The sequence below is a fragment of the Caretta caretta genome, chromosome 1, assembly GCF_965140235.1.
Source record: "Caretta caretta isolate rCarCar2 chromosome 1, rCarCar1.hap1, whole genome shotgun sequence".
NCBI lineage: Eukaryota > Metazoa > Chordata > Testudines > Cheloniidae > Caretta > Caretta caretta.
This window is the reverse complement of record NC_134206.1, coordinates 355,063,657-355,079,991: the sequence shown is the minus strand read 5'-3', so window position 1 is coordinate 355,079,991 and position 16,335 is coordinate 355,063,657. Positions and strand designations below refer to the sequence as shown.

The 16,335-nt window shown below is 50.2% G+C and overlaps 1 protein-coding gene across 1 annotated transcript in view; it reads right to left on the bottom strand.

Moving 5' to 3' along the window:
• Positions 1 to 16,335, bottom strand: part of LOC125637426 (uncharacterized) — a 54,412-nt gene that overhangs the window by 13,266 nt on the left and 24,811 nt on the right. The window contains exon 2 of the mRNA XM_075127250.1: positions 6,810 to 7,008. Within this exon, the coding sequence (XP_074983351.1) occupies positions 6,810 to 7,008 (199 nt within the window). The remainder of the gene's footprint in view (positions 1 to 6,809; positions 7,009 to 16,335) is intronic.

Below are 16,335 nucleotides of genomic sequence, written 5' to 3'. Positions count from 1 at the left end.
GGCTGGCAGCAGGGAGGAGCCGCTAGGCTCAGGCTACCTGCCTGCCTGTAACCAGACCCCTGGGACTCGGTGGGACAGAGAGATGCTCCCTGCCCCCTTGCACACCAGACTGGGGACTCTCGCTGGCTCTGATGCAGTGAGGAAAGCAGTGGCCTGCCCCCACTGGGACAGCAAGGGCAGTGCTGAGCACAGTGGGAGCTGAGACCCCAGCTGAGTGGGGGGAGACACAGGCAGGGCAGGGGATCTGTGGGGAGTGGCAAGGTGCTTGGTAAGGGAAGTTTGGATGAGCCTAGGCAGCCTTGTGAGCTGATGGCTGTGTCCAGTCAGCAGGGTGGGAAGGCGAGGAGAGTGGAAGATGAGAGTCCCTGGACCTTACCTGTTAGCTGGGTGGAGAATTGGGACAGTGAAGGAAATGGGTCTCTGTCTGTCAGGGGTATTGACTTGCCTATGGAGGGAGCTACCCTGATCTCCAAGCAGTTGTCTGTGACCAGCCTTGTGTGCTGGGACAAAGGGAATGAGATCCCAACCTGTGTGTCTGGTAAAGGAGAAAGTGTGTCCGGCTCTTCTTGGTCTGTGGAGCAGACAGAAGGGGCCTTTCAGCCTGTGATGGTTGAGGGTCATGCAGTTGTCTCAGAGCTGGTTCTGGATTCAGCTAAAGCCCAGGAAGGGAAGGGTCCTAAGTTTCTGTCTGCTCGGGAGAATGGCCCTGTAACTAGGTCGCATCCAGTTAGGGTCTATGTAAAATCCCCGAGACCAGACAATTCTGGTGCTTGTATTTTGCCTGTTGCTAGTGTGTTGTTGGAAAGGGTGTAGCAACTCTGTCTAATCAGGGTGAGATCCTAGCCAGGGCACAAGGAGAGCAGGAAGGTGATGTGATTGTGGAACCTACTGAGGGTGTGGAAACCTGTAGCAAGAAGGAAAAGATTCCTGAACTTGTGTGTGGCAAAGGGAAGGAGAATGCTTCTAACCTTTTATCTAGGAAGTCTGTAAGTTTGCATGAAAGGGGATTGTGTAGGAATCCGCCTGATGGGCCAGAGGTGATTCTGGATGTAAGGGAGACCCAGAAAGAGTCTGTAGTTGCTCAGGAAAGTGTTCCCCTAGAGCAAGCCCTAGGTAAAGAGGGTAAGAGCAGAATTTCTGGGAGGGGGTGAATTGTTGCATAGAAAAGCCCTCGGGAAAGGAATCCTCATGGAGTCTTTGCAAGCAGTTTACTGCCACTGAAGGGTGTGAAAGTGATTTAATCAAGAAAGTTTCAGTTCCTAACAGCCAGAAATTTTCTGTTGTGAATGGATCCACTGACTTTCCTGTTGAAAGATCCAGTGTGGAGAGCTTTGAGAAGGTCTCAGATGGAGTGAAAGCTATTAAGAAAGGTATACCGTCCTATAACCAAGTGGCTGTGTTTGGCCAGCTTGTTGGGGAGACAAGGTTGTTGGGAAAGGGATGTCTCCATGCTAGTTCTGTAAGTGAACAGTATGTGGCCCAGGTCAAGATGGGGGCCCTTAACCAAGAGAGCCCGAATTGCAGCCCTCCAGACTGGAGCTCTGGGAGAAAACCCAATCCCAGTTTGACCCCCTGGGGTTTTGGGGTGGCCAAAGGGCATGGGCTGCAGAAACCTTCCCACATGCAGCCTGCTAGTGCTATCGACCACCCCCGACCTAAGGGAGGGCGTGAAACTGGAAGGGCCTGGTGTAACTCCTACCAAGGAACGGGAGAGATGCTGGGGCATCCATGGGAACATTGGTGGCTTCAAACTTCCCCAGGTCACCGGGTAAAGTGACCCCGCTCAGTTCGATCTCGAAGGGGGGAGAGATGTGACGAAGTGGGCCTGTTCTTAATGTTTCCTCTGAATAGTGTGGGGGTGCCTCAGTTTCCCCTATGCAGTTCTTAAGTATCTAGGTGGTGGGGTAAGGGTGTATGATCATTGCAGAGCCCTAGAGGGCAGGTGTGTGCAGGGGTCTGGACACAGAGAATGGCCGACACCCTGTTTCCTGGCAACTGATGGCCTGGGCCCTTCCCCCCCTGCAAGGTGAGAGCTGAAGGGTTGGAGAACAAAGGAATCAGGTGACCACCTGGCCCGGGAAAGGAACAAAGCCCAGAGGAGGAGGGGCTGGAGGGGGTTTCAGTTGGGGGCTGGCTGGGACATGGAGTGAAGTGCAGACGTGGTTGTCTGGCTCACTGCCCCCCAAAATGGACCCAGCTGAGGGGTCCCGTTCTCTGCACCTGCAAGCTCTGTGTTAGACCATGTTCCTGTCGTCTAATAAACCTTCTGTTTTACTGGCTGGCTGAGAGTCACGTCTGACTGCGAAGTTGGGGTGCAGGACCCTCTGGCTTCCCTAGGAGCCCCGCCTGAGCGGACTCGCTGGGGCGAAGCGCACGGAGGGGCAGAGGATGCTGAATGCTCCGAGGTCAGACCCAGGAAGGTGGAAGCTGTGTGAGCTGTGTGTCCTGAAGACAGGCTGCTCACAGAAAGGCGACTGCCCCAGAGTCCTGACTGGCTTCATGGGGAGCAGTTCCAGAGCATCGCCCAGGGACTCCGTGACAAATGGCACAAAAGCAAACTATTCCACTGCATAGGTAAGTTAGAAAGTATGGCAGGAGACCACCCTGGCTTAACCAGAAGATCTTCAACAATCTGATATTCGAAAAAGAGTCCTAAAAAACGTCAAATTACAAAGGAGGAATATAAACAAATAACACAAGTATGTAGGGACAAAATTAGAAAGGCCGAGCCACAAAACAAGATTAAACTAGCTAGAGACATAAAGGGTAACAAGAAAACATTCTACAAATACATTAGAAGCAAGAAAAAGACCAAGGACAGGGTAGGCCCGTTACTCAATGGGCGGGAGGGAAACAATAACAGAAAATGTGGAAACAGCAGAGGTGCTTAATGACTTTCTTGTTTTGGTTTTCACCAAAAAGTTTAGTAGCGATTGGACATGCAACATAGTGAATGCCAATGAAAATGAGGTAGGATCAGAGGCTAAAGTAGGGAAAGAACAACTTAAAAATTATGTAGACAAGTTAGATGCCTTCAAGTCACCAGGGCCTGATAAAGTACATCCTAGAATGTTCAAGGAGCTGACTGAGGAGATATCTGAGCCATTAGTGATTATCTTCTAAAAGTCGTGGAAGACAGGAGAGATTCTAGAGGACTAGAAAAGGGCAAATATAGTGCCCATCTATAAAAAGGGAAATAAAGACAACCCAGGGAATTACAGGCCTGTCCGCTTAACTTCAGTACCTGGAAAGATAATGGAGCAAATAACTAAGCAATCAATTTGCAATCACCTAGAAGATAATAAAGGTGATAAGAAACAGTCAGCATGGATCTGTCATGAACAAATCATGTCAAACCAATCTAATAGCTTGCTTTGACAGGGTAACAAACCTTGTAGATAGGGGGGAAGTGGTAGATGTGGTATATCTTGACTTTAGTAAGGCTTTTGATAGTGTCTTACATGACCTTCTCATAAACAAACTAGGGAAATACAACTTAGATGGAGCTACTATAAGGTGGGTGCATAACTGGTTGGAAAACCGTTCCCAGAGAGTAGTTATCAGTGGTTCACAGTCAAGCTGGAAAGGCATATCAAGTGGGGTCCCGAAGGGATCAGTTCTGGGTCTGTTCTGTTCAATATCTTCATCAGTAATTTAGATAATAGCATGGAGAGCACACTTATAAAGTCTGTGGACAATACCAAGTTGGGAGGGTTGCAAGTGCTTCGGCGGATAGGATTAAAATTCAAAATGATCTGGACACGCTGGAGAAATGGTTTGAAGTAAATGGGATGAAATTCAATAAAGACAAATGGAAAGTACTCCACTTATGAAGGAACAATCAGTTACACACATACAAAATGGGAAATGACTGCCTAGGAAGGAGTACTGTGGAAAAGGATCTTGGGGTCATAGTGGATCACAAGCAATATGAATCAACATTGTAACACTGTTGCAAAAAAAGCGAACATCATTCTGGGCTGTATTAGCAGAAGTGCTGAAAGCAAGACACGACATAATTCTTCTGCTCTATTCAGCGCTGATTAGGCCTCAACTGGAGTATTGTGTCCAGTTCTGGGTGCCACATTTCAGGAAAGATGGAGACATATTGGAGAAAGTCCAGAGAAGAGCAACAAAACTGATGAAAGATCTAAAAAAACATGACCTATGAGGGAAGATTGAAAAAATTGGGTTTGTTTAATCTGGAGAAGAGAAGACTGAGGGGGAGCTTGACAGCAGTTTTCAACTACATAAAAAGTTGTTACAAGGAGGAGGATGAAAAATTGTTCTTCGTAGCCTCTGAGGACAGGACTAGAAGCAATGGGCATAAATTGCAGCAAGGGAGATTTAGGTTGGACATTAGGAAAAGCTTCCCAACTGTCAGAGTGGTCACGCCCTGGAATAAATTGCCCAGGGAAGCTGTGGAATCTCCATCATTGGAGATGTTTAAGAGCAGTTTGGACAAACACCTGTCAAGGATGGTCTAGATAATACTTAGTCCTGCCAGGAGTGCAGGGGACTGGACTAGATGACTGCTCACGGTCCTTTCCAGTCCCATGGTTCTATATCAATGGAAGACCCTACAGAGATCAAAGGACTAGAAAACCTGCCTGATAGCAACAGACTCAAGGAGCTCAATCATTAGCTTAACAAAGAGAAGGTTTGGGGTGACTTGATCACAGTCTGTAAGTACCTACAGGGGGAACAAATATTTAATAACGGGCTCTTCGATCTAGCAGAGGAAGGTCTAACATGATCCAATGGTTGGAAGTTAGAAGCTAGACAAATTCAGACTGGAAATAAGTGTAAATTTTTGATGGTGACATAATTACCCATTGGAACAAGGGTCATGGTGGTTTTTCCGTCAGTGACAATTTTTAAGTCAAGATTGGAGGATTGTCTAAAAGCTCTGCTCTAGGAATTAATTTGGGGGCAGGTCTCTGGCCTGTATTACACAGGAGGTCAGACCAGATGCTCACAGTGACCCTTCTGGCCTTGGAGGCTATGAATCCTTGACCGGGAGAAAAGTCTCTGAACAGGACTCTGCTTCAGTCAGACTCTCTGGGCAGCGTTCGCAAGGAGGAACAGGAGTGCTGCAGCCTGGGGACATGGTCTAGCAGTCTTTGAGGCCGCATGGCTTACCCCTGCAGAAAGGTGTGACCTGCTGGGGGTCCGGCACACTGCAAGGTCCTCTCAAGGGAGTGCTGACAATCCAGGGCATAGGGCAGGCCCTGTCAGTCTGCAGCACCAGTGCCAAGCAGCTATGCTGTGCTTAACCATGAACATCACAGCTCTGAAGTATTTGCTAGCAATTTCCAAATATTTTCCAGGAGTCCGCTTTATCCGTGTGCCCTCAGCCCACAGTTCTGACCCTTGCTCAGGCCACGTCTGCATGGGTGGAGTGTGTCATTCAGAGAATGTGTTGTCATGACTTAGCCTCCAGTGTAGACCGAGGCAGGCGATGGTGAAATCTTCTTAGCTGGTTGTGGCTAATCTGGGGGACCCCTTTCTAAAACGACCCACTTCCCCAAGGCAGGCATGGCCTGTGTGCAGAACCACAGCACCTGGCAGCACATCTCATGTGAACAGTGAATGAGGTGCAGGGACCAGGGAAAGGGGTGGCCCCAGATCCACACCCTTCCCTCGCCCTTTGTGCAGGCTTGAAGGGAGAGAGAGACCCAGCAGCCCACAGCTAGCAGAGTGTCAGATCTACAGTGAAGGTGAGTGAAGAGCTCTGCCCCGTCTCATTCGCCAAGGCACCCGGCCCTTCCCTCAGCACTGGGCCTGATGCCATTCACCATTTTCATCAGTGCTCTGGAAGTGAATATCAAATCGCTGCTGGTACAGCTTAGGGATGACCCAGAGATGGGTGGAGTGGTAAATAATGATGAGGCAAGGGGAGCCGTACAGAGCGATCAGGATTGTTTGGTCAACTAGTGCCATTCAAACAACATAGATTTTAATACAGCCAAATGGAAAGTTATGCATCTAGGAACAAGAAACACAGACCACAGCTACAGAATGAGGGCCTGTAGCCTGGAAAGCAGTGACACTGAACAGGATTTAGGGGTCATAGTGGACAAGTAATAGACCATGAGCTTCCACTGTGACAAAAAGGCTATTGTGATCTGTGGATGTATAAACTGGGGAGACGTGAGTACGAGCTGGGAGAGGATTTTACTTCTGTTTGCAGTGTTAGTGAGTCCCAGCTGAACGCTGCATTCAGTTCTAGTCTCCACATTTTAAAAAGGATGTTGAAAAACTGGAGAGGGTGCAGACAAGATCCACAAAAATGATTCAAGGGCTGTAGAAAATGCCTGACAGTGAGAGTCAGACTCTGTCTGTTCAGCTTAGATTGAGAAGTGACTCAAGTACAGCGTGTAAAGGCCTTCATGGAGAGAACGTACCAGGCACTAAACACCTATTCAATCTAGCAGAGAAAGGCCAAACAAGAACTAGTGGCTGGAAGCAGAAGCCAGACAAATTCAAATGAGAAATTAGGCCCAAATATTCAACAGTGAAGGTGACTAAGGACTGGAACAAACGCCCAAGGGCACTGGTGGATTCTCCACCTCGCGGTGTCTCCAGATCCAGATCAGATGCTTCTGGAAAATGTATTAGCCAAACCCAAGTTACTGGGCTTAATACAGGGGGTCAGACGAGAGGCTCTCATGGTCCCTTCTAGCCTTACATTCTATGGATCAGCTGCTCATGCTCCCCAAGTGTCTTCCAGCTTCCCCTCCTGCCCACGGCCTGGCCCCCCCCCCACTGTCCCCCTAGGGCCCTGGCACAGACTGCCCCCGTCTCACCTTCTCTTGGCTTTGAAGCAGTGAGCGGCTGTGAGGACCCAGCGGGGGCTGAGGAGGGACCCGCCACAGGAATGCCGGGGGCCCATTCGGGTGGGGATCTGGATGCTGACGAGCCAGGGCCAGGCCCCCGGCAGAGCATCTACGCCACCCACGATCCGCATCCCGCTGTAGCCAGACGCCAGGGGGCGGCGCCCACAGGCTGCGGAGAGGATCAAAGACAGGGTGAGAAGATCCCGTCTGTGCGTGGAAAGCAATGGCTGGGCTGTGTGAGACTGAAGGGACCCATCGAGGGCAGGAAGGAAACACAGAGACCCCAGGCAGTTCCCCAGAGCCATGTCCCCTCCCCTGACAGCAGAGATGGAGTCAACAAAGAACCCAGGGGACAGAGGTGTCCCCCTGCCCCGAGTTCTGCCAACCCACAGCCCCCTGCATTCCCAGGGCTGGACTCCACCCCCGCCTCCCCAGCTCTGCCAACTCCCCTCAATCCAACCCACAGCCCCCTGCGACCCCTGCCCTGGGCTCCATTCTCCCCCCAGCTCTGCCAACTCCCCTCAATCCAACCCACAGCCCCCTGCTCCATTCCCCCCCCAGCTCTGCCAACTCCCCTCAATCCAACCCACAGCCCCCTGCAACCCCTGCCCTGGGCTCCACCCCCCCCCCCAGCTCTGCCAACACCCCTCAATCCAACCCACAGCCCCCTGCAACCCCTGCCCTGGGCTCCACCCCCCCGACCTCCGCCAACACCCCTCAATCCAACCCACAGCCCCCTGCAACCCCTGCCCTGGGCTCCACCCCCCCCAGCTCTGCCAACTCCCCTCAGTCCAACCCACAGCCCCCTGCGACCCCTGCCCTGGGCTCCACCCCCCCCCAGCTCTGCGAACTCCCCTCAATCCAACCCACAGCCCCCTCCATTCCCAGGGCTGGACTCCACCCCCACCCCCCCAGCTCTGCCAACACCCCTCAATCCAACCCACAGCCCCCTGCGACCCCTGCCCTGGGCTCCACCCCCCCCCAGCTCTGCGAACTCCCCTCAATCCAACCCACAGCCCCCTCCATTCCCAGGGCTGGACTCCACCCCCGCCCCCCCAGCTCTGCCAACACCCCTCAATCCAACCCACAGCCCCCTGCGACCCCTGCCCTGGGCTCCACCCCCCCCCAGCTCTGCCAACACCCCTCAATCCAACCCACAGCCCCCTGCAACCCCTGCCCTGGGCTCCACCCCCCCCCCAGCTCTGCCAACACCCCTCAATCCAACCCACAGCCCCCTGCGACCCCTGCCCTGGGCTCCACCCCCCCCCCAGCTCTGCCAACTCCCCTCAATCCAACCCACAGCCCCCTGCGACCCCTGCCCTGGGCTCCATTCCCCCCCCCCCAGCTCTGCCAACACCCCTCAATCCAACCCACAGCCCCCTGCGACCCCTGCCCTGGGCTCCACCCCCCCCCCCAGCTCTGCCAACTCCCCTCAATCCAACCCACAGCCCCCTGCGACCCCTGCCCTGGGCTGCCCGCCTCTGGCATCGGCCTTGCCGGAGTTAAGGATGCTCAGATGAATTAGTGCGAGGCACCGGCGACCCCTTGTGGCTAGTTGGAAACAATCTCCGGGTTGCCCCATGTCTCTCACTCCTGGGGCTGGGGGATATTTCACAGGGCCAGCCTCAACCCTCTGAAGATGTCTCCAGCCTGCTGCATCCTCCATCTCCCTGTGGGAAAAGGCCTCAGCCCCACAACACCTCCTGCTCTGCCCTGCTCCACTTTCCCCTGCCAAGGAAGTTCTTGGCCTCACCGCCTCCTTTCCTGCAGGGAGCTGCTCTCCCAGGCAGTGTGTCTGGGCACCGATGCGTGGACAGGCCCCACCGTGGGGCTGTGCTCATGCCATGAGTGGGAGGCATGAGCCCCTGCCGTCTCCGTGGGAGCCCCCCACACATAGGTGCTGGCACTGAGGGTGCGGGGGGTGCTCCAGCACCCCCTGAGTTGAAGTGGTTTCCATTCTAGGCAGGATTTACAATTTGGTTCAATGGCTCTCAGCACCCGAACTATACAAATTGTTCCAGTGCCCTTGCCCCCACATCCTGCTCACACGTCGAGCTGTATCCCTGCGTCGCCAGGAGCAGCAGGGGCAGGAGCCCCAAGGGCAGCCAGGCCAGGGACCCCATCACCAGACGCGGCTCCCTGACACCATTGTGACGTCGTCAGGCCTCGCTTTGGGCTGACATAGCCACATTCTCCCATGTGTTGCTAGGAGACGGTGTGACGATCAGAATAATGAGGCTGGAATGAGCTAGACCCACAGCTGGACTTTGCCTCCCCGAAGGGCTGGGCCAAGCTGAACCAGCCTGGAAGAGAGGCCGGGGGTGCAAGCCAGCCTGGGATTGGGGAGATAAGCAGGCTGGAGGGCAGGGTCATAGATTTTTTAAGGCCAAAAGGGACCATTAGATCATCTTGTCTGACCTCCTGCAGGACCCAGGCCAGACTCTGTTACCCAGTTACCCCATATGATGAAGTGGGAATTTTCTCTAATATTTTCATTAATCCAAGGCATGCCTCAGTTTCCCTCTGTGTGTTGAATTGCTACCCATGGGGGTTCCACTCCTGCTGGAACAGCACAGGGACAGGAGATGAGTGTGTGTTACCCAGCTGCCCGGGTGGAATGACTGGGTTGAAACTGACCCAGACCTCCACAGGATCCAGCAAGACAAAGAGACCCCCCCAGTGATTGAACCATCAACATCTACAAACAGTTGGGGATGTGAACTGAACTATAAGCAGGCCTGCCTTTTAAGGACTCTAGATATCTCACCTGGGAACTGACTAAGGAAGGAAGTCACAGAGAGACACGGAGCCTGAAAATGGGGGAGGGATAGCTCAGTGGTTTGAGCATTAGCCTGCTAAACCCAGCATTGTGAGTTCAATCCTTGAGGGGGCCATTTAGGGATCTGGGGTAGAAATTGAGAATAGGTCCTGCTTTGAGCAGGGGGTTGGACTAGATGACCTCCTGAGGTCCCTTCCAACCCTGATCTTCTATGATTCTATGGCTGGTGAACTGTTCTGGGCTGATCAGAATGGACCATGCTTTACTTTGCATGTCTCTGTGCTGACCTAAGGACTTCCAATGCTACGTTCCCGCTGATTAATAAACCTGACAGTTTTGAAAATGCTGCTTGTGTGTCACTGCAAATATCTGCTAGGGTGCATTCTTCCCTGAAACGCGGACAAGCCTCTGCTGAGGTCTGTCTCAGCTGGAGTTGCTGGGCAGAGCTCACGGTTTGAAGCAGGAGGGCTGAAGCCCCAGAAGCTTAGTCTCTGGGGGATGAGACTGTGTGGCTCACCCTGTGGGGGTTCCTCCAAGAGTCTGTTCTGAAGCTAGGGCATAGCGCCGAGCCTGTGGAACTGTGAAACCTTCTCTTGATGCGTTCGGCTAAAGCATCTTCCAGAAAGGCCTCAGTGTCCAGCTGTCCCGCAAGGACTCAAAAGCATGAATCCCAACCTCAGGGCAGGCTGTCAGGAACCAGGGCACAAATCCCAGACTGGCTGTTATGTCACCAATCAATTATCCAGTGTAAACTGCTCAGACACCATAATAGCCGTAACATGGAGTCCCCAACAGTCCCGTCGGTATGCTAATCCGTCTGGGTACGCAGGTGAGCCTCCTTAGGGCTTGTCTACACTGGCAATTTACAACTCTGCAACTTTTTCGCTCAGGAGAGTGAAAAAACACCCCCCTCCCCCCCGAGTGCAGCAAGTTTCAGGGCTGTAAAGTACCAGTGTGGACAGTGGCCCAGCACTCAGCGCTGGGAGCTGCCTCTCGCGGAGATGGGTTTTAGAGCACTGGGAGAGCTCTCTCCAGGCCCTCTGCCATGACTACACAAGCCACGTTAAAGGGCTGCCACAGCAGCACTTTAGCATTGCCAATGTAGACTAGCCTTTAGCGATAGATGGTCCCTTATGCCAAATATCTCAGCAATATTCAGGTTACTCTGTCCCAAAAGACTGGTCATTTACCCCAGGTCCAGTGCATTTCAGATCTCACACCCCAGACAATGCATGTAGCCAACTCTATAATAAACTATCTAAAGATTTATTAGCAGGAAAAGGAAACCAGAGAGTTATTTACGAGGTTAAAGCAGGTAGACACAGACACACAAATGAGTTACAAACTTAAATTTCCAAAAAGGAATGGAAGCTTCTGTGATAAGCCAGCTCTATGTGTCCTTTAGGGCTAACCCAGCTAAGCGGTGGGCATCTTTTGCTTATGCCTGTGATGGGGTTGTTACCTCCGAGGTGCAGTCTGGGAGCCGGGGGAATTGTTGTGCCTCTCTAAGACACACAGCTGGGCTGGGGACACAGCCAGCCTCACCCAGGGCCTGTTATCACCCAACACGACAGCAGGTGGTGCCATTCACCCAGACTGGGCTACCTGAGTGCCAACAGCAGACACCAGCCAGTTTCCCACCTCCCCTGGTATGCACCCCCAAATATATATTCTGGAGTATAAACCCCAAATTACACCATTGTGCACTACACAGGGATTTGTACCGTGTAAGCTCATTAATATGTCTTCCTCCCTCCCTCGATGTGGAGAGGAATATGCACAATAAACCTGTGTTAAACCAAGCTGAGATTTTCTCCAGACACTTCAGTCAAAGTCACACTGGTTTAAATTAAAACATAAACCAGTTTATTAACTACAAAAGGATAGATTTTAAGTGATTATAAGTGATAGCAAACAGATCAAAGCAGATCACGTAGTGTAACGATGCTGGTTCTGGAGGGACCCAACTGAGAGTGCCAATTCAGGACAAATTACTTAAAGCAGGGCAGTCATAGCCCAAGGCTGGGGTTTTTCCACCTCTAAGGCAAACCAAACCAGCCAGACAAAGAAGACTTTGGTTTCACCCCACTGGCTAACCACAAGTCACACAAGCAATTCCCTTAGACACCACAGTTTCCCAGTATCACCACCAGGGCCACTCGTTATGGGGACAAATGGTTATGAAAACCAACACCCCAGTAAAAGAAAAGAGGTTCTCCCAACCCCAAAGGACCAAGCCCCAGACCCAGGTCAATATACAAATCAGATCTTACCCATAAATCACGCTGTTGCCAACCCTTTAGAATCTAAAATCTAAAGGTTTATTCATAAAAGGAAAAGGATATAGATGAGAGCTAGAATTGGTGAAATGGAATCAATGACATCCACTAATGGCCAAGTTCTTGGTTCAGGCTTGCAGCAGTGATGGAATAAACAGCAGGTTCAAATCAAGTCTCTGGAGAACGTCCCCAGCTGGGATGGGTCCTTCAGTCCTTGGTTCAAAGCTTCAGTGTAGCAAAGTCCCTCCAGAGGTCAGAAGCAGGACTGAAGACCAGATGGAGGACCTGCAGCAGCTCTTTATACTCTCTTGCCATGTGGTCTCTCTTTCTGTGTCCCAAAGACAAGCTGCCCATCCCATGGCCTGGAAAACCCTCAGAGTTCTGTCCATAGGCAGGTCCCTGCACACCTGGCTGAGTCCCCAGGCGTGTCTGCCTTCTCTCAATGGGTCAGTAGTGTAGCTGACGGTCCTTAATGGGCCATCAAGCAGGCTAGGCAGAGCTGACCCCAACTTGTCTGGGGTGTCCCCCAGAAGCACAGCATAAGTTTGAAATACAGACAGTATAAAGCCAATACTTATATCTTTAAATACAAAAATAATACATGCAAACAGACAGCATAATCCTAACCAGCAAACCATAACCTCATCTTAAACACCTTATTTGACCCCCTTTATACAAGATTTGGTGCCACTACAGGACCTTGGTTGCAACAATGTTCTATACAGTCCCAGTTCAAGTCAATAACGTCACACCTAGCAAATAAACAAAACTGAAAACTAAGCCTAAGATACTAGAAAGGTAGGATATGAATTAGCAACTTCTCACCCTGCATCACAGCATCCAGCCTGGATTTGGAAACCTCAAGAGCTGGAGAATCCACACGTCCTTTGGGAGGCTGTTCCAGCGGTTATTCACCCACACGTGAAAATTGGTGCAGTGTTTCTTTTTCGAATTTTTCTGGCTTTAGCTTCCAGCCCTTGGTTCTTGCTCTGACTTTCTCTGGTAGATTACAGAGCCCTTTCGCAGCTGGTATTGTCTCTCCAAGAAGGTTCCTATGGGCTGTGATCACCTCTTGATCTTCCTTTTGACAAGATAACCAGACAGAGCTCTTTAACCACCCCCATGAGCGGCGTAGCTCCCAGCACTGGGACGCTGTCTACACTGGCACGTTACAGCGCTAAAACCTGCAGCACCCCAGGGGGGGTCTTTTCACTCCCTTGAGCAAGGAAGTTACAGTGCTGTAAGGTGCCAATGAAGACAGGGCCTCAGGAAGGCTCGCCAGGTGGGGGATAAGCTTCTCCTAGGGCCTATTGTTTCCCCTGATGACCCATTGCCCTGAATGGGCTCGTCCCAACCAGCTCTCTAGACTGGAAGCATCTTGCCTAGTGGGTGTCACCCAGGTGTGACTACATGTGAAATACAGATACATAGTCAATATTCATAACTTCAGATACGAAAATGATACATGCATACACATAGGATAATCATATTCAGCAAATCAGACCTTTTCCTATGACACCTCACATTCCCCATCTTGTGCAAAATCCATCATAATTATGCCATAATCCTATCATCCTAATATCACTATGAAGAATACGGGGTGCAGTGTCACACTGCCTACTAATCCTTGCCCCCCAGACTCCAAGCAGCAATGAGACCTAGCTCTTCCTAGTTTGGAATTTTTATTCCCTTCCCACTTCTGCTTTGAGCTGCAAACTCAGCTGAGGAGAGGAATCCATTTGCAAAATTCATCTTCATGAAGCGGGGCGTGGGCAGAGTAAACAGCAAAATCTTTTATCCTCTTTAATGTTCCACTCCAATTCATCTCGTGAAATTAACGCCGGCAGCAACTCATCAGCATTCCAAAGAGTTGAAACACTAAACTCATTCTTTTAATTCCAATACCTCTTTTAACAATACTAACATCCCGGTGAGCCAGACCGATTCCAGCTCTGTTTGTTGGTATTCCATTGAGACAGGGGGACCTTGGCCTGAGCTGGCACCTGTCTGCCAGTGTCACAGCATCCAGCCTGGATTTGGAAACCTCAAGAGCTGGAGAATCCACACGTCCTTTGGGAGGTTGTTCCAGCAGTTATTCACCCGCACTGGTGAAAATTAGTGCAGTGTTTCTTTTTTGAATTTTTCTGGCTTTAGCTTCCAGCCCTTGGTTCTTGCTCTGACTTTCTCTGGTAGATTACAGAGCCCTTTCACAGCTGGTATTGTCTCTCCATGAAGGTTCCTATGGGCTGTGATCAAGTCACCTCTTGATCTTCCTTTTGACAAGATAACCAGACATAGCTCTTTAAGTCTCTCACTGTCAGACAATTTGTCCTGCCCGCAGATCATTTTTGTGGCTCTTTTCTAAACCCTCGCCAATTTTTCAACAGCCTTTTTAAGATGTGGGCACCAGATCTGGAGCAATATTCCCATGTCGGTGTCATCAATGCTGTATACAGAGTTAAAATCACCTCCCTGTGCACTATTCCTATTTACACATCCAAGGATCACTTTGACCCTTTATGCCACAGGCTCACACTGGGAGCTCATGGTCAGTTGGTTGTGCATTATGACCTGTAAATCCTTTTCGGAGACCCTGCTTTCCACCTCATGCGATGCGGGGGGGCTGTACTCCTTGGTCCTAGATGTATAACTTTACATTTGGCTATATTAAATCTCATTTCGTTTGAATGGGCCCAGCTTACCAAGGGTTCCAGGTTGCTCTGTACAACTGCACTGGCCACATAATTATTTACCAGTCTACCAAACTTTGTGTCATCTGCACATTTTATCAGCAGGTATTTTTGTGCTTACTTCCATCTCATTTCAGAGTGGTAGCCGTGTTAGTCTGTATCCACAAAAAGAAAAGGAGTCCTTGTGGCACCTTAGAGACTAACAAATTTATTTGAGCATAAGATCCTTTTCTTTTTCCATCTCATTGAAGAACATGCTGAACGGCATCCGGCCAGTACTGATCCCTGCAGAACCTCACCAAAACCACCCTCGCTCAGTGATTCCCCACTACAACTTCGGTTTGAGATCTGTTGGCCAAGTCTTAATCCCATCAGTATGTGCTCTACAGATACTGCATAGTTCTGGTGTTTTAATCAGATTGTCATTTAACAGTAAGTCAAAACACTTCACAAATATCTAAGTGTACTACATCTACACAGTTACTTTTATTGCAATCTCGTCATAGGATGAACTCAGGTTTGTCTTATGAAAGGAGACTCAAGGACCTTGGCTTGTTTAGCCTAACTAAAAGAAGGTTGAGGGGAGATATGATTGCTCAGTATTTATCCCTCTGATATATTTATAGAGGAGAGGGAGAGGAATTATTTAAGCTCAGTACCAGTGTGGACACAAGAACAAATGGATATAAACTGGCCACCAGGAAGTTTAGACTTGAAATTAGATGAAGGTTTCTAACCATCAGAGGAGTGAAGTTTTGGAATAGCCTTCCAAGGGAAGCAGTGGGGGCAAAAGATCTATCTGGCTTTAAGATTAAACTCGATAAGTTTATGGAGGAGATGGTATAATGGGATAACATGGTTTTGGTAATTAAATATTCATGGTAAATAGGCCCATTGGCCTGTGATGGGACATTAGATGGGGTGGGATCTGAGTTACCCAGGAAAGAATTTTCTGTAGTATCTGGCTGGTGAATCTTGCCCATATGCTCAGGGTTTAGCTGATTGCCATATTTGGGGTCGGGAAGGAATTTTCCTCCAGGCAGACTGGAAGAGGCCCTGGAGGTTTTTCGCCTTCCTCTGTAGCATGGGGCACAGGTCACTTCCTGGAGGATTCTCTGCTCCTTGAAGTCTTTGAACCACGATTTGAGGACTTCAATAGCTCAGACATAGGTGAGAGGTTTTTCTCAGGAGTGGTGGGTGAGATTCTGTGGCCTGCGTTGTGCAGGAGGTCAGACTAGATGATCATAATGGTCCCTTCTGACCTAAATATCTATGAATCTAAAACTCTGTTTTCCATAAAACGATACAGGTGTCACCCCATTCTTTAATTCTTTATCAACTGGTGCCCATAACAGCTTTTCCATTATTTTGGAATTACCCTGGTATTCCAAGTTTTAGTTAAAATTAACACTAGAAGGCCAGATATAGACTCATAGAGGATTAGGGTTGGAAGGGACCTCAGGAGGTCATCTAGTCCAACCCTGTGCTCAAAGCAGGACCAACCCCAACTAAATCATCCCAGCCAGGGCTTTGTCAAGCTGGACCTTAAAAACCTCTAAGGATGGAGATTCCACCACCTCTCTAGATAACCCATTACAGTGCTTCACCACCCTCCTAGTGAAAAAGCTTTTCCTAATATCCAACCTAGACCTGCCCCACTGCAACTTGAGACCATTACTCCTTGTCCTGTCCTCTTCCACCACTGAGAATAGTCTAGAGCCATCCTCTTTGGAAACCCCCCTTGAGAT